The following is a 19985-nucleotide window of genomic DNA, read 5'->3' on the forward strand; positions in this document are numbered from 1 at the left end:
ATAGCTGGTGAGCTGAGCTCAGTCCTGCCAGAGCGTTGTGAGGACACAGGTGAAGCAAATCACAGCTGAGCTGAAGTTATGTCTATGAGGATGTGCTTTAAAACAGTTGAAATGAAATTCTGCACTCCAACACCACAAATCTGAGTCCAGACCTTACAGGGCAGTTGGCAAGGAGGTGAAACCACCTGCCCGCTGAGCTCCCACCTTCCTCCATGCCTGGGCTTCACCCAGTAAGTGATGAGCATGGCCAAAGCTGCGTGCTAGGTCCCGCCTGACAGCGTGTGTGACAAGCACTGTGTGAGAGGAAGATGATGGTAATGGAGGTCCAGTGGGTTGTAGTCTCTGTGGGAGGATATATATCTCATCCTTAATATTGCTGGAGACTTCCATTGTGGCAGGTGGCCTGAAACCCAAGAGTAAGTCTCATTGGCATTAGGCACTCTATAAAGCAGGGTTGGCTCTTCAGCCATTGGAGAAGAGAGGCACCAAGGGAATCCCATGGTTGCAACCCATAGTTTCCTATCTCTTGCCTTTCCTCCCTAGGTCTCCAGCCAGAGTCCACAATCTGCTCTTCTCCGAGAGTGTCAACTTCCTGTCATTGTTCATGCGTCTCACTGCAGCACCATCACCAAAGAGACTTCCCAAGCAGGCTGGTGCAAGCTTGAATGATGGCATGTGTCCTTGGTGCCACATCAATGGTCATCTCCTCCATGACATCAACAAACACCAAATTCCACCCGAGCTCAGCTTGGAAGAGGTGTGTGCAGCAGCAGCAAGTGAGTCCATGACAAAAGAGGACCAGTGCAGTGCTTCACCTGGACAGAGTAATAAAAAAAAGCACTGGGAGCTGATGTTTGGAGAACACTGTGCTCCACCATCCAAGACATGCTGTGGCCACAGATGATGTCTCATCCTTAGCCTTGTACCACCTTGTGAGTCTCTATGGGATGACTCCTGAGGATTCTTGGTGGGGAATGTGTCTAGTCTGGGGTTTGTTGTGTTGGCATCAGTTTTATTGCAAGGTGTTCTGTGGCTCTGGGTAGAGCTGAGCAAAACGTGAAGGGCAGTCCCCAGAGCTGGCTGAATGAAGGGCTAATTCTTGTGAAGTTATCACCTGAGCACAGACCTGATGTGTTGAACTATGGGCAGTTAAGTTGCTTTCCCCACCTCACTATTACTGGATTCATTTTTCAGCTTCAAGTAAAAGGAGGAAATTAGAGCAAAAGAGAAAAGGAGAAAAATTCAGAAGAACAGGGCAACATACAGAAGGAGATGAAAACCAAACAGGAGACTGGAAAAGTGGCACGGGAAGGTGGAGACAGCAGGTGAGAGACACTCTCGCTGCCAAGAGGGCATTCAGCCCTGCCCTCCGGTGCCCCAGCCAGCACCTCTGGGCTTGGCACCATGAGCTGGACATAAAGTCCTGTGCAAAAGACTCATAGCACCCTGAAGTCACCCAGTGTCTCGGGTCCTTCCTGAGCATCCACCTGTGTTGAGGTGGCACAGCCAGAGCTGCTAGTGCCCATCATGGCAGGGCAGGGGCTGTCTTTCTCACTGGGTGTGAAGCCCCTTCCCTTCTCCTGCCCTGCCTACCCTGTAGGCTGCTATGGGTTCACCGGGTGTCCTGGGGTGGCCTCTCATTTGGGTGGCTGCCCAAGAGCTCTGGCTGCCATCTGGCCAAAATGCTGATTCCTCCAGCTCGGTCCTGCTGCAACTTGCTGTAGGCTCTTGAGATGGTGTTCCTGCCTGGGTCACTGTCGGATGTGCCCATGCCAGTGAGATGGTCACAACACATTTGGCTCTTTCCATTGCACCTAACAGCACATCCGTCCTTGTAAATCACAATGCAGGTGGGAACCTTCCTAGTGCAATGCCATAAGCAGGTCCAAGTTTCTCCTGCCAAGTTTATCAACATTGCCAGAAAATGCAGTGTGTGGGAACCTGTTCTCTAATCTTTGCAAGGGGGTTTTCACTCACTTGTTCCTGAGCAATCTCCTCCCCATATGGATCTTACCAGCAGCCAGAAAAGTCCACAAACTAAACCAGTCCCTCTGCACACTCACAGACCAGGGTGCAACGCCCAAATGGGCTGAATGACACCTGGTCATCTCTAGCAAACTTGACCCTGCTTTGGTTCGTGTCACCTCTGAGTTGACTTCAGTTGTCTCAGTCTGAAGCCTGCTTACTTTGTGCTGCTTATGTTAATGTCCTACAGCATCCTACAACCACCACTTGTCAGTTCCTGGCGTTCTTGTTTGGGAAGGCTTCAGCGTGGGGGTGGAGGGAGCACCCTGTAGATCACAGGGGCAAATTCAGTCACAGAGAGTTCCTCTCTTCTTTGCCACTCCTGTGTGATGGAGTGAGGTGCAGTACACAGTTGGGGCTGTTGTCCAAGCAGGGGTGACAGGCCATCATCGGTAGCATCCGTCCTGGAGTTGATGGGACAGATTGGGTCACTTGCTTCCAGAAACTGTCCAGTGGCTGGCTTTGCTCCGTCACTCTGCAGTCATACATGTGGTGCAATACGTGTGTTTTCTTTGATCCACTTATCCCAAAGGCTCAAGACCTAGAAGGCCTCCCTCACTGTCCTTGCTTTCCCCAAAGTCTTCTTGGGAAGGGTAAGTAACTAAGCCAGTTTGTTTGGCTGGACCGAGAGGGAGCCAAAGGCAAGGAAGAGCCCTTGATTCAAAACTTGCTCCCCTAATTCATCCCTACCTCCACCCAACGAGGCCCTGAGACCCAGACTGCAGCTGCTGAGCAGTGCTTGGGCAGGGAGGGAGGATGGCCGGAGGGGAGATGGGCAAGGTCCTGGCCTGTTTTGTTCTGTGTTTGCTGTCTGTGTTTGTGTGGCTGGTCATGGAGAAGGAGACAGGCTGCGGTCCCGGTCATGTGGTACTGTTTGGCATCTTTTTTAACTGATGGCAAAGGTGTGCAGCACACAGGAGCGACACTGTTTCATGTGCATTGATTTCAACCCAAACAAATAAATGTCTGTTGGAAGCTTGGTTCGTAGATATTTCCCCCACCTGGGACCTTTGCAGAGAGATGTCTCAGGCTGCGTCACAGCAGGGTGGTTAAGTGTAATAGAAACAAGATCCTAAAAAGTCAGGCTGGACTTTGGAGTTCACTGGTATTGCAGGAGTACAGGGCAGCTCCTGCTGCTTGCAGCAAGATATCCAACCCTTCAATTTCTGGCTCTTGACCTAACATTTCACTTTTGGGCCAGGCAACTGCCTCCCTGGGTTAATATCCTTTAATGCTCAGAGCTCTGAACTCTTTTGATATATTTGTTCACTGATAACAGCCTTCTGTCCTCACCAAGCCTCAATGGTACCGTTTATAAAGAGATTGTGGAACATGAAGTGTCTTCTACATGTGGCACTTTGCTTAATGGAGCACTGAAGGGCGTCTGGCTTCACCATCTCTTTTCCTGGCCACCCAACTCTCCCCTTCCTGTATCCCACACCCCAGGTGCTCTCAGGAGGAGGAACAGGACTGGCAGGCCTGCAAACTGTAGGGTCTCATGGTTTTTGGTGTTTCCTGTCCTTGGGGCAGGTGATTAAAGAGCATATGAGAAACACCTCATGGTGGACATGCTGGAGAAGACAGGGAGGTGGGAGATGGGCTGAGTAGGAGCAGAGAGGCAGGACAGAGTCTGCGCTTCACTGGGTCTTATCAGTTGTGTAGGACCAAGGGTGCTTGCAGTCACTCACAGATGCAATGTGCTCTTATGCCAGTGACTGCTGGGAGGGGACCAGAACCTCTGGCACCCGCATCCTCTCTTGGATCAGGTGGCTGGAAACTGCATGTGCAAAACCAATGCTCTAATTCTGGTTTAATGACTTGCATGTCTTTGCCCTCTGGCACCCAATGGTGCTCGCCATGCCAAGTCCTGGGTAAGTGCTAATCACGGAGTTAACAAGCCAGCAATGTCTTCTGAAGTCGCTGCTGAAGACAGTGGTCAGTGCTAGTGCAGGATTGTCCCTCTGCCTCCTTGCAGAGTGCCTAAGAGGGGAGGTAGCAGGTCTCCAGGTGAGAGCATCCTAAGGGATCTGGAGCTGACAGTGCCTTTCTGTACAGCCGTGCTCTGTGTCAGAGTACGTCCCTGTCACTTGGACTGCACGGGGGCCTCTCTGCATCTGGCCACTCAGGGGCACAAGCCCCTCCAAGTGGGAATCCCACCATCAGTGCTGGGGCAGAGCAGCCCTGCAGAGCAGAGTGCAGCAGTGAGTACCATCAGGCTGCTCTGGAGGAAATGTTGATAGAGTGCAGATTAAACCAGTAACAACATCTCAATGTGCCGGGGATTTCCCATCAACAAGAGGCAGAACAGACTGCAGATTTAGCGAATACTTTAAGCATCTCTTCTCTGTGCCAAGAGAAAGAAATCTTACAAAAAAACCCACCCAAACCCAAAAAACACAATGCAAACAAATCCAAACCTTGCAATTCCCCAAGGAGAAGGCAGGCTATTAACACAAAAAACTTGTTTATTATACACAGCATCACAGAACTGAAACCCTGATACCTGATTAGGTAATTTTAGTCTTTGCTTCCATATCCCACGGCATCATGAGTCACATTGGTTTCACTTTGCCCAAGAAAGCGAATAGAGCTGGTAGGAACTGCATCTGTGCAATGCTCAGCACCCTGTGCTCAGGCAGTAGGTCCTGCCGTCTCCTCTGCTGGTGTTGAGAATCCTGAGCCAGCAGGATGGCTTTAGCAGGCAGGAGAAAGGGAGCATGGTGGATGGTCCAGGAAATGAGTACAGCTCCAGCTTGTCATCTTCTGGTATCTCACAAGTGATGAGAGTAGAGCTTGTCTTTTTGCTAGGCTGGGGATGCCTTGGCTGGCTTTGTCTCAGCTTAGATGAGAGGGTTTGTTTCCTTTCCTGCTGCCCAGGGAAAGGGAAGAGGAAGGATGAAATGAGTTTCATAGGCTGGAGCGGACAGTGTCTGTCCCCCACACCCCTGCAGTCCCTGGTTCCCCTTCCAGGCAAGCCTGACCAAGGATTCCTTCACCCCACACATGACAGTGTCAGTGTGCACTTGGGGTACCACCTTGTCCCCTTTACCCCATGGGCACCATCTTTTGCCAAGGCTTCTTGAAGAGGCATCTTTAGGGGCTCCTAGTCATGTGAGGAGGGGTGTGGAACTCGGGTTATTTAGGCATCTTGTAGCCATCCAGGGCACAACCAGTACTCCATAAGCTGGCCAGAGCCCCTCCAGTAGACTCATAGGTACAAGAACACTGAATCATTTGGGCTGGAAAGTAAAAAAGTGGTGTTGTAGAGGTCAGATCTCTCTGAGTGTGCTGCTGGCTATGAAGACAACGAGACATGGCTCAGACAGGAATCAAATCTCTTCTGGAGCAGTCAGAGAAATAACTTCTTGTCATACCTTCCCACCTGAGAGAAGGCCAAAGACAGTCTTTTCCGTGCCACCCTCCTCTGTTCTTCCAGTGGCTTGGCTGGGTCTAATCCAGGCTGGTGTTAGGCTCAGCTTTGTCCCACCACCCTGCTCATGACAAAGACATCTGGCAGGTCTCTGGGGATACCCCCCTTTCCCTGATGTGCCCACAGATAGAGATCCCTGGGCTCCTGGTTTCTACCTCCACTAGCTTTTCTGCAGTCCCTGTGGTGGACAGCCTGACATTGTCTCTTTTTCAAGATCTTGCTCAGCTGGTCAGAAGGTCACAGTGTTGCATCTGAGGAGCATTGCCATCTGTCCAGCTCTATGGAGGAAGAAGAGTTAGTTGCAATGCCGCCCAGCAATATGGGACTTGAGTATGGGTTACTCATGCCTGGGTAAGGACTTTACATTGCTGGGCGATCTGCTATCTTGGCTCTGCTGGGGTGGCACAAATGGCCCATAAGAAAAGGCAAAATCTGCCCTCAAGTTTCAACTGCTGGTCTCTGACTTTCTAAAATCAGGCTTTTCACTGTGTGGGGGCATGGATGGGGCCACAGAACCAAGCAGTTCCAGCAAATGATGCTGCAGAGCAGGTCCACACGTGCTGTGGCTCCATATTCAGGATGGTGAGAGCTGCTGGGCCTGAGCAGGAGCAGACAGGACATCTGGACCAGTCAGGAACACATGTCTTCAGCTTGGCCTTTGAGTACAGCTGTAAGGGACATGCTGAGTATGAGGTACTTGCTGACAGATGGACACTGCCAGGCCCAGTCTGCTGGATGAAAGGAAGAATATACATTGAAACCGGTCAGAAAGTGCTTGGGTGGACCTATGTGTCTCATTGTCTTTCTGTTCCATGCTGAAGGTTCCTCAGAACAGCTCAGCTCAGGCATCCATGTAAGAGTCAAGTCTCTGAACTGGACAGCTTTCAGTGTCCAAAGGACTTCAGGAAACCTGGCCCATCAGTCTATTCTCTCCATAAGCCCAGCCTGGAGACAGCCATGCCTTCAGACCATCCCTTGCAGAGTGGCAGGCTTCCTCGTCATCTGGGCAGAGCTGCTACTCTCCCATGAGCTCCCATTAGCTCCCATCAGCTGCCACTATTGAGATGCATCAAAGTGGGTGAGGGGGTGGCCGTGGGTGGTATGAGAGGGGACAGCTGAGTCACCTCTCAGGATGGGTGTAAATACTCCTGGTCCCTTTGGATACATCACTGCCCAGACGAAATGCAAGGGCACAAACACGCAACATCGGATGAGTCATGAGTTGACTTTTCCAGTGCAGGCAGCAGCTCTTGGTATCATCACCAGAGCCTCTACGAGACATTTACCAACCTCTGGGACCCGAGGGCCTCAGCAAGGTTCGCTCTCTCCTGCTTGTTTTTTTCTCTCTCTTCTGCTGCTGTGTATTTGGTCTTGCAGAAGAGCACGGAAGGCTGGCATCCAAGGATGCTGCTGACTGTGGGGCGAAGGCTGTCAGATCCAGCCCTGCAACAGAGAGCTGCTGTCTCCAAGGAGGTGGCATGCTCCTCATGAGGCCCAGTCCTGGGTCCGAGCACTGGATCACTCCATGCAAACAAAAAGAAATGTATTTGCTTCCCATTGAGAAATCGATTTTCAACGGCCTGAAGTGCTCTGCAGCACCTGCCTCTCAAGGCCACCTCCGCGGTCCCAGCCATGGCAGAGAACACAGCCAGGCCGAAGGTGTCTGCTTGTTGGGAAGGAGGCCTGGGCATGGCAGCAGGAAGGGTATGCCTTTTGGGATTTGTGGGAAATTCTTCCCATGCAAGGAATCACTGCAGACCCATAGCCCTCGTGTAGGGTCTTTACCAAAGGCAAGGGAAAGCCTCCCACTGACCCTTACCCCATCTTTTCTTCATCCCTTTTATCCCCCTGAGCATCACCCCCGCCCCAAACCTCAGCTCCCATCCCTAAACTGTGGTCCACTCTGTTGATATGGCAACTAACTATCCCTCCTTCTGGATGGCCAATGGGTAAGAAACCAACCTTTTCCCAACTCTGTCATTCACCTCTTGGGTGACCCTGGCCTCCTCTGCACTGCCCTGCTCCCACACTAGGCATCTTTCTTCCTTGCACCCTGTGGTCCTTGGAGCAAAGTCTGTGTACGTACACATCAAGCAGGGCAGAGCCCAGACCTCAGTACTGGTTTCATCGTGACTTTAACAGGACATGAATCTGGGCTGCTGCCACAAGAACTAATATGGCTCTTGGTAAATATCAGCACTGTGGGGCTCCCAGCCCACTGCAAGGAGGTGTTAATGCCAGGGCTCTCAGTGCACCCATGGGCTCTGTGACCCCTTCCTTACCTGCCAGGGACCTGGCTGCCTGTGCTCAAGGCCAGTCCTGATGTGAGATAGCCATGTAACCTGGGATCAGACTGCTGGAAAAATAGATAAGGCATGAGAAGGAGCTGTGTGGAGCCTTCACTGGAGCTTTTCCTGCTTGGCTTGGGAGCTGCATTTATGCTTAGATCCTTGCCCTTGGTCCTTGCCTTGCAGGTAAGCCTGTTCCCAGCCTTGTACCTGGCTGATTGTCACCTTGCCTGTCTGACTTGACTTTCTGGCTTCACCTTGGACCTGCCTTATCCCTGCAGACTACTGTGGGAATCACTGGACCCAGTCGTGAACCTCTCTGCTCTCACTCGCATACCATGGGGCTGCATCCTGCCGGTGAGGCTATCCTCCTGACTGCTTTGCTGTCACCTTAGCTCCTTCCCTTGAGGAGCAGCCTACTCTTGCCCCTCCCTGACAGTTATTATCCCTGCTTTACAGAATGAACATAATATAATCATTACAGTGTAGGCACATGGTGGCTGCATAAAGTTGCAACAACTTTTACTTTTCCTTGCCAGCTGAAATGCAAACTGCCACTCACCTCCCACTGCTCTGGGGATCTATTCAGAAGAACACAGGGCACGTCATGGCCTACACTGCATTTATATGTGAAGATTTCAAAAAGAAATGAGCTCTTCTTCCACATATAGCAGCTGAGAAGCAATTACTGCCCTTGACTCTGCAACGGAGGCTTTCACTATTGTGATTTCTTCTGCACTGGCATCACACTGAGGACACTGCACAGGGTCATTTTCTGCTGATGGATGGTAACTCGCTAAGCTTCGATGGCCCAACATGGGTCTGAGCTCAGAGGCTTGAGGGAAATTGGGTTTCCTGGGTGAGGTCTTGCTGAGACCTGACCTAAAGTACTTGTTGCTAATTTAGTTTATTCCTATGAATTCAAGCTTGCAGAGACAGCAGCAGCAAAGACAGAGGGAGCATCCTCTGTTCAGACTCTACAGCGAGTGTTCCCACCTTGAACTTATCATTCCTCTGCTTTCCAAACAACCAGTCAGCACCAGATCTGGGGTGCATTTTTTTTCCTTCTCACTCATGAAAGCACAGATCTGGGGAAGGGAGGAGGTTGATCTGTGCCTTTCTCACTCTGGAAGGAAGGGGTCAGGTCCCTGAGCAACCCCCAGGCATTATAAACATGGACCAGCTGGACTCAGACTTTTCTGGAGGATGCATTAGCTCAATCCACTGGCTTGGGACAGGAGTAACTACTGGAGAGGAGGGAGCAAGAGCATGTGATCAATGGTCTCTTGCCTCAGTATCTGTAAGCTTATGTCATTGGGTCCTTGGTCCATTAAAAGGTCCTTCCCAAAAGACTCTGAGCCTGGCTTGAGCTCCCCGGTGTGTCTCCAGAGCCATTTTTAGTCCCCTTGTTTTGTATTCATCATGTTAGCACTCACGAGCCAAATGCTCTCCGCAATAGCTTCAGCTGGTTCCTCCTTCACCTATACCCACTCTCCACACTTTCCCTAACAGCTTGAGGGCCAGGGTGCGTTTTAGTACACAGCGCGTGGCTGTGCAGAGAAATCCTCATCCATGGATGTGCTGGGTGTGGTGGCGGAAAATCTCTGGAGCTCTCCTGAAGCACAGTCCCCCCACCCCGTTGTGACATCCATCTCAAATATCTCAGAGCTTAGGCTGAGTGGGATGCCCAAATGTGAACACTACTACTAGTCCCTATTTGAGACTTTATTCCTGTCCCAGCCTGCTCTCCCTATCTGCTTTGCTGGAACACTGTCTCCTACAACCAGAATCCCATCTGCCAGAGGAGGCACCCCAATGGTGTCTGGGGTGAAGCTGTGGGATGGAGCTGCTCTGATGTTTCCAATGCTCCCAGGAAATGAAGAGACACCTTAAAATATTTGGTTATTTTTAATAGCATAAAAGGTGTCAGCAACTGTGCAGGACAGAAGAGCCAGAAAGCTGTGAAACTTCACTGTAATGTATGGTGGAGTCTACAATAGCTGCAGGCCCCTCTGTCCTCCTCTTTGCCTTCCCACCCTGCTGAGCCTTTGCTGTCAGAGCAGGTCATGTTGGCATGTCCCTCACAGCTCCGTAGGTATAGCCGTGTGCTGGTCGTTCAGCACGTCCTTCTGTTTGTTCTCCATAGAGATGTCTGTGAGGTCTTGAATAAACTGCTGAATCTAGGGTGGGGAAGAGAGATGGCAGAGCTCAGAAAACAGGAAAGGGAAGAGGAGGCAGAGGAGAACTTGTTGGCCCTTTTTGAGGGCAAATTTCACCAACCAAACTGAGCAGGAGGATAAGGCATTTGCCTTGCTGGGTCTGCGCCACCAGAATGGGCTTTTGCGGTTGAGTCTGAGTTCAGGGCAAGGGTGAATGAAACCAAACCTTGGCCGTGGCTTGATCTGCATCCCCTGCATCCCATGCCCCAGCCCCCCTGGCTCCCACTCCTTCTGCCCTCACAGGGACCCTCACCCTGCTCCACCTCCTCAGGTGAGACAGGGTTGCATGGTGTCCTCTGCCCATTCCCTGTGCCCAAGAGAGCCCAGGTGAAAAGGAAGGTGTCTGTTGGGCACATTGATTTCTCTGGGCTCTCCACTCCCTTTGGGCAGCTGAGAGTCATTACTGCTCCACTTTCTGGGCAGGGAGAAGGGGTCTGGCTTGGCTCTACCATGTCCAGCTGTCTGTGGCTGTCACCCACTGGCACTTTCAAGTTTGCTTTCAGCTGCATGGTCATGTCCTGGAAGAGGTTGAGGGTGGCCATCTTGCTGGTCCACAGCTTCAGGTTTTTCTTGGAAGTCGCATCCTGGATGTTGTCCCAACAAGTCTCCTGAGAGGAGAGGAGACATGCAACATGGACATATGCCCCAGCAAAGATCCTGCTTCAGCACTGGAGACCCTGGCTTGGAGACCCTAACTTCCACACTTGTCTGTTTTGCTAGGAAGAACTTGTCCTTGCCCAGGGCTGTGCTGGAGGTGAGGTGGTTCAGCTTGGTGTTATGGAAGCAGATCCAGGAACCACCATAGCTGCTCCTTGCCCCAGGAACCTCCCCATCTCTCTGTCAGCTCCTGCAGTCCTCATTCTGGTGGGTCCTCCCTGAAGCCCCCATTTGCACTCCCCACAGCAGGGCTAGCTGATACCCGGGGAGCAGCACATCCTACTTCCACCCTTCCAGACCAGGTGCTTTCCAGCTTTGCCTGATGGGACGCAACTGCTGGAGCCTGGAGTATCCAATAAGTGAATTTGGCAAGGCCCCCTCAGAGAGATGCAAAGGGAGAAGAGGCCAGCATTGCTGAGAGCATTTTGGCACACTGAGCACTGGCTACACACTGATGTGCCTCATTAAAGCCCAGTTTACCACTAGTCTGGTCACTTTTGGACTGGTAAGGAGGGAGGAGAAGGGATGAGTGCTTGTGGGCAGATGCTATGCAAAGGATGAAAAAAAAAATACAAACGATAAAAATCAGCAAAACCAACTTCATTCTGAGGCCTGAGCTGTGAACAGGGGAGATGACAAGACATGCCACACAGAAGCCCCATTACAGGGATGATGCTGCAAGGAATGGCGAATGGAAATGAGTGTGATTAGGCTAGAAAAATCCTATGGGCACGTGGTGGAGTATGCTTGGGTGTTGTGCCAAGGCAGATCTCCCCAAAGCCTGGTTAGCTGATAGCTTTTGACTATGAGTTCAACCAAGAAATGAAAAAACACAATGGCTTTGCGAGGGCCTTGTTTTAAACCCTGATGTAGCCTGCTCCAGACCTGGTCTGCCATTCTTCGCTCTACAAGCCCTTAGAGGGGCAAAATTAGGCATCTCCTCTAATCACAAAGCTCCTACTGGGCCTTGCCATGACCTCGTGGCTTACAGAGGAGCCATCAGCTGGTCTTGACACAGCCAGACCTTGGAGATCTTTGCCTGCCCGCCCCACATCTCCTCACCCAATGGAGGGCATCCTTTTGAGCCTGGTCAAAATGTAGTTGGAGTTGCACCAGCTCATTTTCGTACTGCAGGATCTCAGCTTCTTTCTCTGCCACGTACTGGTCCAGGAGCACCTTGGCTTGCTCAGACATTTCCTTGTGTCCCTGTTGTGACTGCAGCAGGTCCTTGTGCACCCTCACCAGCGTCTTGTAATGCCAAATGACTTCCTGGTTCTCCTCAAACTGTAGCACAGAGCACAGAGCTCCTGGTGTTAGTAATCCCCCTGCCCTCCCCTCATCATCACTGCAAGTCTTGTGCTGTTTGGCACCCTGCTCTGACCAGGGACACCACCTCCCCCAGCTGAGAGATCTTCCTTTCTTGACGAGACTATGGCTCCAGTTGGTTTGTGTGATGTATGATCCTGCAATGTGCCAGTCCCAAAGCTGTCTCTGCCATAGGCAAGTGGAGGTATTTCACCTCTTCCCCGCGTGAGCAGTGCTCTGATAAAACACAAAGCACAACTGCAACTGCCAGCACCGAGTCACCTAGACATGGGACGGGGGCAGCTGGGACTGCAGGAGTATAAGCGATGCATGGAGTGATGCCTGGGCATCCTTGAGAGAGGGTACATCTTTTTTGACAACTGCCTAGGTTCCCATTCCCGGGCAGCTTTTCACTTCTCCCAAACCATCAATGTGACATGAAACAGTGACACAAAGGGGTCCTCATTCCCCTCGGCCCTGTACTTTTCCCCCTTTCTTTGGTTTTCTCAAGCATTTGCCTCCTTTTCTGGTTCTCCTCCCTTAACTCTGGTCCCCTTGGCTCACCTTGGTTGCAGGGAACCTCTTCCTGTCCCATCTGAGGTCTCTGGGTTTGACCAAGTGTTATGATTTCCCTTGACTTGCCATATCTCCTCTAAGTTTAATACCCATGTAAGGCGCTCCTCGAGGCCATGATCTGTATGTCTCATGCCCAAACTCACCTGTGAGATCTTCACCACATCCTCCAGGTATTTGTTGAAGATGGAGTACTTCTGCACTTTGTTGCAGAGTTTCTGATGCATATTTCTCAGGGCCTCCTGTTCCCTCTTAACTCTCAAAAGCTCACTCTCCGCCCCCTCTCTCTCTTTCCTGGCTTTCTTCAGAGCTTGGATTCGCATCTTATAATTTTCCTGGTGATGTTTCCCCCACCAACACATACACACACACACACAGAGAAGGAAAGGAAGGCAAGGGAAGATGGAGCTGGGTCACTCAACAGCACTGGGAGGAGATACCTTCACAGAGGAGAGACCAGTACTGGAGCTCCCCTGGGAGCATTTTCACTCCCTGTTTAACAGGGCCATCCCTCTTGCATTGACCCTTCAGTCTTGGAGACAGGGACCTGGGATGGCACTTTGATTTTCAGACCTACTGGTATCTGACACTGGAAGACACCTGGGTGTCAACAGTGGGGAAAAGGCTGAGTCCCTTCTTGGGGGTTGTTTGGGCCCTCAGGAGATCACACTGGTACAGGACAAGCTCTCTCCCACCCAAGCCCTACCAGGGTTTCCACATCTGTGGTGCAATACCCCATGCCCTGCCAGTCATGTTCCTCACACCTCCAGGCTCAAGGGAGGCTTGGACAGACATGGTGGCCCAAGACTGTCTCACCAAGGGAGAGGAGGAGGTGGTGGTGCATCTCAGGGTCATATCAGCTGAGCTGATCAGGGGCAGGTGTACCTTTACAGTGCTCCCAGATTTCTCCATGTAGGTTTTCAGCTGAGCCTCCTTGGTGTAGAGGTCCCTCCACCGGCAGCTTATGACTTTCATCTTCTCCCTGAAGTCCTGGCAGGACCAGAGCAAGCATGACATGACTGCCCACACCCAGAGCCAGTCACCTGCCCGCTGCTGCCCCCTCAGAAAAACACAAGCCCTCCCAACCGTGCTCCAGCACCTTCCTGTCTTGCTCACCTCTTCCTTCACCTTCAGAGCCTTTTGCATCAGTTGTGCTTGTCTCTTCTTCTTATGGAGGTAAACAAATGGAGACAGGGAGTCCTCCTCTGTCAGTCCGAGTTTCCTGCCACAGATGTTTTCCTCAAGGTTACACACTGGGTCCAGTACCTTGGCAGGGTGTTGGATTGCTCTGCCCTGTCACCCCACCTGGGACACAGTTCTGGGTGGGCTGACAGGGCAGAGCAACCAAACACGATCTTATATCCCATCTGGCAACATGGCATCCCCACCCCTCCCCAGCAGGGATCTCACTGACAGAGCAAGAGGGTGTTACAGGGAGGAACAGGGCTGGGGAAGGGAGGTACAAGAAGAGACTGAAGTGGTGGAGACAAGGGATGAGAGTTTGTCATGTTGGGGGAAGGAGGGATGGAAGAGAGAGGAGAAGAGGATGGAGGGATGGAGGCAGGTGGAGGATCCCCCTCACCTGAGCAAAGTCAGGAGGTTGTCCCTGTACTGCATGTAGAAATAGGCCAACAGGTCCTCGTCACCCATGGTGTCCACTGCCCCAGGCACCAGCAAGGCCCAGAGAGCTCAGGTCGTCCCACCACTTCTCCTCTCCAAGTCAGACCAGGAGCTGCCCTGCAAGCCTCAGGGCTTGGCAGTGTGTGGGAGAGGCAGCCGGGCAGGGGATGAGCCCCTGGGTGCCTCTTGCCTCTACTTTCCCAGGACCTTCCTTGCCCTGCTCGTGCCTGTGTTGGTGGCCAGTTGGCATGGAACAGTTGCCGGGGCACCTGGAAGGTGCTTGGCAACTGCGGTGGGGTTCAGCGGGGGGGGCAGGGATGGGGACTGACCACTGTGTCCAGAACCAGGACTTTTCCACACTAAAGGAAAGCTGAACAAATGCAGATTTCTTTCTCTTCCTCTCATTTCCTCTGGTTCTTCCTCTGCTAAAAATCAGCTAAAAAATAACTGATATTTTAAAAACTTATTTTATTTTTTCCCCAGAACAAGGCATTTGAACAAGGTCCATTCGCCAAAATAAAGGGGTGGTATTCATGGGCCAGGTGGGGGAAAACCTACAGATGATGGTGACCTTGGAGTCTGCTCCTTCCATGGGAGATTTCACCCTCTAAGTTTTGCTTCTGTCAGTCTCTGGCTTCCTCACTGACTTGACATACAAGAGCATTTCTGTGAGCTACTGAAGCTGAAACACCCCTGGCTTGGTAGAAAAGGGTGTGACTCTCTGGGCGAAGAAGTCTTCATGTCTGTTACCACCCTGACTTGCATCAGGGAGATTGTTTTTAGGCAAATGGCACCCCTTGCTCATTATAAATCAGTAGGAGCTGGGGAAAGTCTGCCAGATCCGTCTGGCACTTTAAACAGCAATAAGATGTATGGCCCAGGAAGGGACCATTTGTTATATGAGAGATGCTTCATTTAGAGACAAATGACCCAAGGCTAAACAGTGAATACGCCTGGCTTTTATTACTGAGGTTCAAACCAGCTCCATCAGTGACAGACGACTTCCCTTCTGTCCAGCCCAAGGTCATCATGGGGTTGTTCCCATCCTGACAGGTCAGGCAGATTAAACCTGGTCTTCTGGAGCAGTTTCTGGACCTTGGCAGGGACAAGTCTTGCCTGGGAGCAGGGCTTATACCTGCCTGCAAGGTGAGCGGGCTCAGCCCTTCCTCCAGCAGGCAGGAATCCTCTCTGGAAAAGTCCTGCCCACCCTTGCATCCCCTGGGCTGGAGGAGATGCTGGTCCCCAGCAGAGCATGGGAACCCACTGGATAAGCAACCAGGAAGGTCTCAGCACATCTGAGTTTTGAGTACTTGCCGCAGAGCTGGGAGTTGGGGCAGAGTGTTGGGAAGCGACAGTGGCCTCCTCTTTCACACAAGCAGAGCTGCAGAGCCGTGTGTGTCCTTGTCCTCCAGTGGCTGAACTGCGCTGCCTGAAATTAAAAAAACCCTACAATCTGGGGGAGAGCCATCTGAGGCAGGTGCTGGGCACCAGGATCAGCACTTCAAGCAATTAAGGTTCATTATCATTATGAATAATTTGAGACAGACATTTCCAAGGGGAAGCGCTGGCTGATTTCCCAGTCTGACTGAGAATTCCCCTTTATATGGCACTTTGTCACACAAATGACAAACGGGCTCCAGGGAGCAAGTGATGTCATCAGTCACCTTCCTGCTTGTCAGGCACGTATAACACCGAGGGGCTGCCCCTGTCCCTTTGGCTTCACAGTATTTCATTGATCCAGAGGAGGTGCTGCCCTTCTGCAGTGAGGATAGAAAGTGCAGCCCATAATAAAATCCCCGGGGTTTTACCTTCCTCCGTGGATAGCTGTGGGGCTCTTGCTTTGCACGCTGAATGCCCTGAGCAAAGCTACTGCCTGCAGCTTATGAATGAAGGAGAATTCACCATCGGGTTTTATTCTTGCCGATCAGTAGAAGTTGTGGCTGAGGCCAGGGAGGGTCAGTCAAATTGTAGAGGGCTCTGGGAGGTTTTGGGGATCTCCCAATACTCTTGTGCCCAGGGAAAGCCCCTTCCTGTGCATTCTTTTCGCCACTTCTTGGCATTGCGGAGCTGCAGTGCCTGCTGGCTTAGCACAGCAGAGAGTCAAGCTCAAATTGCTTGTGTTACTCTCAGCCTTTTTTGTGTGCCATCCTACAGACCATCACCAACATTATCTCACGGATTCCCTCTGCTGTCTGCCTCCACCTCCCCTGTTTTGGCAGACAGCAGAGCTGCTTGGATTGGAGATCTTTGTGTGCCCCATCTCTACAGCACCTTATGACGTTCGCTCCTTGTCATCACTACAATGCCATGATGACTAGCATAAAATATGTGCACTGCAGCAAACAGATCTGATGGCATTGTCTGAGGCCAGGACCTCCCCCAACTTTATTCAGGGGGGTCATCTTCTGTGTGAGACAGTAAGCTGGCTGAGGACAGGACTGTTAAGACCAGGAGATGTGGAGTGAGATGCCCTGTCATTAACAGGGTACCAGTGATGTCTGCTAGGGTGTTGGGAAGGTGCTCTGAAGAGCAGCTCCCACAGACTCACCCTGATGGGTTTCCCATGTGGCACATGGGGCTGAGCCTCTCCTTGGAGAACTCCAGGAGAAGCCTGGACAGGGTGGCCAGGTCTGTCTGGATGGGGTTCCCCGGTCTGCTGTTGTTTTTCGAGTTCCTCCATGTTTGCACTGATGAAGCTTGTACATGCTCATGGCTTTCTGTGGTGGTCCCCAGCATGGCTGGGCCAGTGTATCACTCAGGGGTCCCCCCTGCCAGTGTTCGCTGGACTCTTTCATCTTTGCAAGGGCGACCCCTTTCACGTATTACCCAACAGTCATCTCCAGCGCATCCGGACTCTGATGGAGCCCTTCATGCTTGCATTGCCCGGCCACGGCTCTGCCCAGAACAGCTGTCTGCTGTGGAGAGGACACTCGGGTCCAGCATCTGTGTCAGAAAGATTAGTAAGGAATCAAAATGGAGACTAGCGCCAAACCACCGCTATCCTGAGGACAACCTAAACTAGGAAAGGTGATCTCAGCCCTCATGGTTAGGAGGAGAGGAGAAGGAGAAAGCAGTGCTTGGAGGAGGAAGGTTGGGGTGGAGGGAGATGAAATGCTGTGATGGCTGGAGAGGGAACAACATGGGTGACCAAGTAGATCTTAAAAGGAACCTTGTTTGTATTTTCCCCTGAAGGTGAAAAGGCTTCTGGCTGGCCTAATACAAAGAGAATTGAATTTTAAGTACCCTGTGACACACAGGTACCCTGTGACACGCAGGTACCTTCTTTGTCTTGCAGCACGCTCATCCCCGCAGGATGGACATACCCAGCCCATGAATCACCTAAACCCACATGTTCTTCTGGCTCTTGCCTGCTCTAAAACCAACGGACCCTACCAGCAGACCTGTTTCCTGGAGTGCTGGACCCTCCTGGGCTTGTGGCTGGTGGCTGGGAAACCCTGAGCTGAGATCAGTCCTCTGCCCACCTGGAGGGAAGCCGAGCAGGATGAAATCAGACCCTGCACTTCACAGCTATAGCGAAAGTGCTTGAAGACAGCTTTTTTTTTTTTTTTTTAAATGTTCCTAATCACCATTTGCCGCTTTTATCCTCACACCAAGGTTTTATCTTCAACAAACACTTTCCTCCTCAATACACTATGCATTAAAAAAGTGTTTCTTCCTATTATGCTCTCCACAGCAACTGCATCAGCTTGCCATGAATAAATTACCTCTGACTTGACATCCCTTATTAGAATCTAGAAAATGCCATTTCTGAGTCATAGCTACCCAGGAGAAATCTTTTCTATTCATCCACCACCTTTTTACTCTTTGAAGGAAACTGCATTATTTATTTTTTTCCTTCTAAATCTCCTCTGCTCTTGAAGGCCCTGGAGTTGAAGGCTGATGGAAAGCCGACACAAACCTTCCCTTCTGTCTTTCAGAAGCTCCCAGTGCGGTACAAAACGCCCTTGGTGATAGCCAATTCCTCTGTATCACATTGGGCTCTGTATTGGCATGATTTTGAATGGCCAAATATCTTCCCAGCATCTTTCACTGGTTCTTAGGTCCCCAAGAGACAGGCTTAAGGGAGAAAATGAACTTCTATCCAGGGAGAGCATGATGTTGTATCTTGGTGGGCACAGGCAGCATGGGAATGTTCAAACTCAGTGTTTTCATTGAGTGACCAGGGCTTTTAGGAGTTGGGGAGTAGTTCCCATGTGCAACTGGGACCGTCTGGAGCCCAGGGGAGGTCCCTGCCCTGCCCCAGGAGTCCGTCCAGTCTGAGATACCTCCCAGTTTGCCAAAGCACTTGAATTTTTTCTGGAACAGTGTGGCCACGGCCCAGGAGAGGGAGCACTTATTAAACAAGTGTGCAGTCCCAGATACAGTCCCAGTCCTGCCCTGTTTCCTTGCCCTGGGGTAACTCCAGGCAGCCTTTCTGATGGTGGGCAAGGGTCCATCCCTTCTGCACAGCATACCCTTCCTCTGCCTTGTTCCTATCCCAGCCTGACCCTTCACTGTGAGTGCAGTTGATGCTGATGGCAATGCAGGATAAATGTGCTGATGTGTAAGAGGGAAGGGGTGGGGGAGCCTGTGTCACTTTTTGGGATCTCTCCCCCGACTGTGCTCCCCTGCTACCTTCTCTCTGAGCCATCCACCACAGCAGGATTTCAGCTTAACCCCCAGAAAGCCAAGGCTGTCAGAGATGCCCTTCTCTGAGAACCTCAGTGTCTCTTGGGCAGGCTGGTCTCTGCTCTGTGGAGCAGATGTTTTCCCTCCCCTGGAGTTCCCTAGCGTGAATTTGTCCCAACATCTGTACCTGTACCCCAATCCAAAGGGCACCTCAGGGTGCACCTCCACATTGTGGCTTGGGGGAAGAGGAGGCTCAGGCTTGGAGGCTGATACAAGAAGCAACAGGAGAAGGAGAAGTGTTTTCCAAACACCGGGCTCTCCACCTATTTGCAAACTAGCACACCCTTAAATTCACTTAGTCATTTCCAGGCACCTGAGAGACAGCATGGGCTAATGGGAAAGCACAGGGCAGCTCTGCTGTGCCTCCAGTCAGTCGTGCGGCCAAGGAAATCCTTGCCTGCCTCTGTCTCTGCCATTCAGGTCAGAGTGAACCTTTTTGCCATGTGGCCTCAGCTTCCAGCACTAGCCCTGGCCCCAGACCTGCCCCTGGGACTTCTGCAGGGCAGTCACTGCCTGTTGCTTTCTCCAAGTGTGGGTGATGGGCTGAAGACACGAGTGAGTTGGGAGCACCAACCTTACCAGCACAGTGCTGTCATTTCAGGAAATCTCTCTGTTACATGAAGGTTTCACTGTCAGTACCTGTGTGCTTATATAGGGACTTCTAAAGCCTGACCTCCTGGAATCATGGGGTTATGCAAGGCTCCTCAGTCTCCATTAAACAGAAGTTTCCAACAACCCCGTGAAAACTCATGACCCCAAAGGCAAGTGCATAGGTAGTCAGGACGCAGTATTTTGTGGTGGTTTTGCCTAGTTTTTTAATTCTATAAGACCTGAACCACACAAGTTTAGGGGTTAGCCATCCCCAAACACCATGGTTATACCGTCAGTCTTGCGGCGTCTCCTGAAATCCCATTTCACCGTGTGGCTTTGAGCAGAGCTGCCTGCTCTTCATGCCTGTGTCAGAAGGAGAGGTTGGTTTGGGCTTCCCTGACTGCCATGGTGGCTTTCTGTGTGCATCAGGCTCCACTATCAGGGCAGTAACTTGTCCAGTTTCTTTCTTGTAGTAAGTTATCTCTGTTTGCACTTTGCTGGGCTTCCAAAAGAAAAGACTGGTGATCCCACTAATTAAATAGGTGTGTAGCCTTCATTGGAAAGGGTTATTCCACACCTCCTTGCCAT

At 51.4% G+C, this 19985-nt stretch overlaps 1 protein-coding gene across 1 annotated transcript; it reads right to left on the reverse strand.

The window, feature by feature from the left end:
* Positions 1-9824: 9824 nt before the first annotated feature.
* Positions 9825-14147, reverse strand: CCDC42 (coiled-coil domain containing 42). Its single transcript, XM_009959244.1, has 7 exons — positions 14080-14147; positions 13614-13719; positions 13383-13487; positions 12644-12832; positions 11682-11903; positions 10412-10570; positions 9825-9923 (listed from the first exon to the last, which is right to left on the reverse strand). The coding sequence occupies exons 1-7, from the start codon at positions 14145-14147 to the stop codon at positions 9825-9827; spliced, it is 948 nt and encodes a 315-aa protein (XP_009957546.1).
* Between the last annotated feature and the right edge of the window lie 5838 nt (positions 14148-19985).

Source organism: Leptosomus discolor, chromosome 15 (assembly GCF_034619465.1).
Source record: "Leptosomus discolor isolate bLepDis1 chromosome 15, bLepDis1.hap2, whole genome shotgun sequence".
Classification (NCBI taxonomy): domain Eukaryota; kingdom Metazoa; phylum Chordata; class Aves; order Leptosomiformes; family Leptosomidae; genus Leptosomus; species Leptosomus discolor.

What these genes read in the sequence shown, in the direction of transcription:
- CCDC42 (XM_009959244.1), bottom strand. Translation starts at nt 14,147, where the DNA reads ATGGGTGACGAGGACCTGTTGGCCTATTTCTACATGCAGTACAGGGAC. An exon ending in AAAAGGATGCCCTCCATTGG is followed by an intron (nt 10,571 to 11,681) that starts GTGAGGAGATGT and finishes CTCTCCTCTCAG; the next exon opens with GAGACTTGTTGGGACAACAT. An exon ending in GCCACAGACAGCTGGACATG is followed by an intron (nt 9,924 to 10,411) that starts GTAGAGCCAAGC and finishes TCCCCACCCTAG; the next exon opens with ATTCAGCAGTTTATTCAAGA.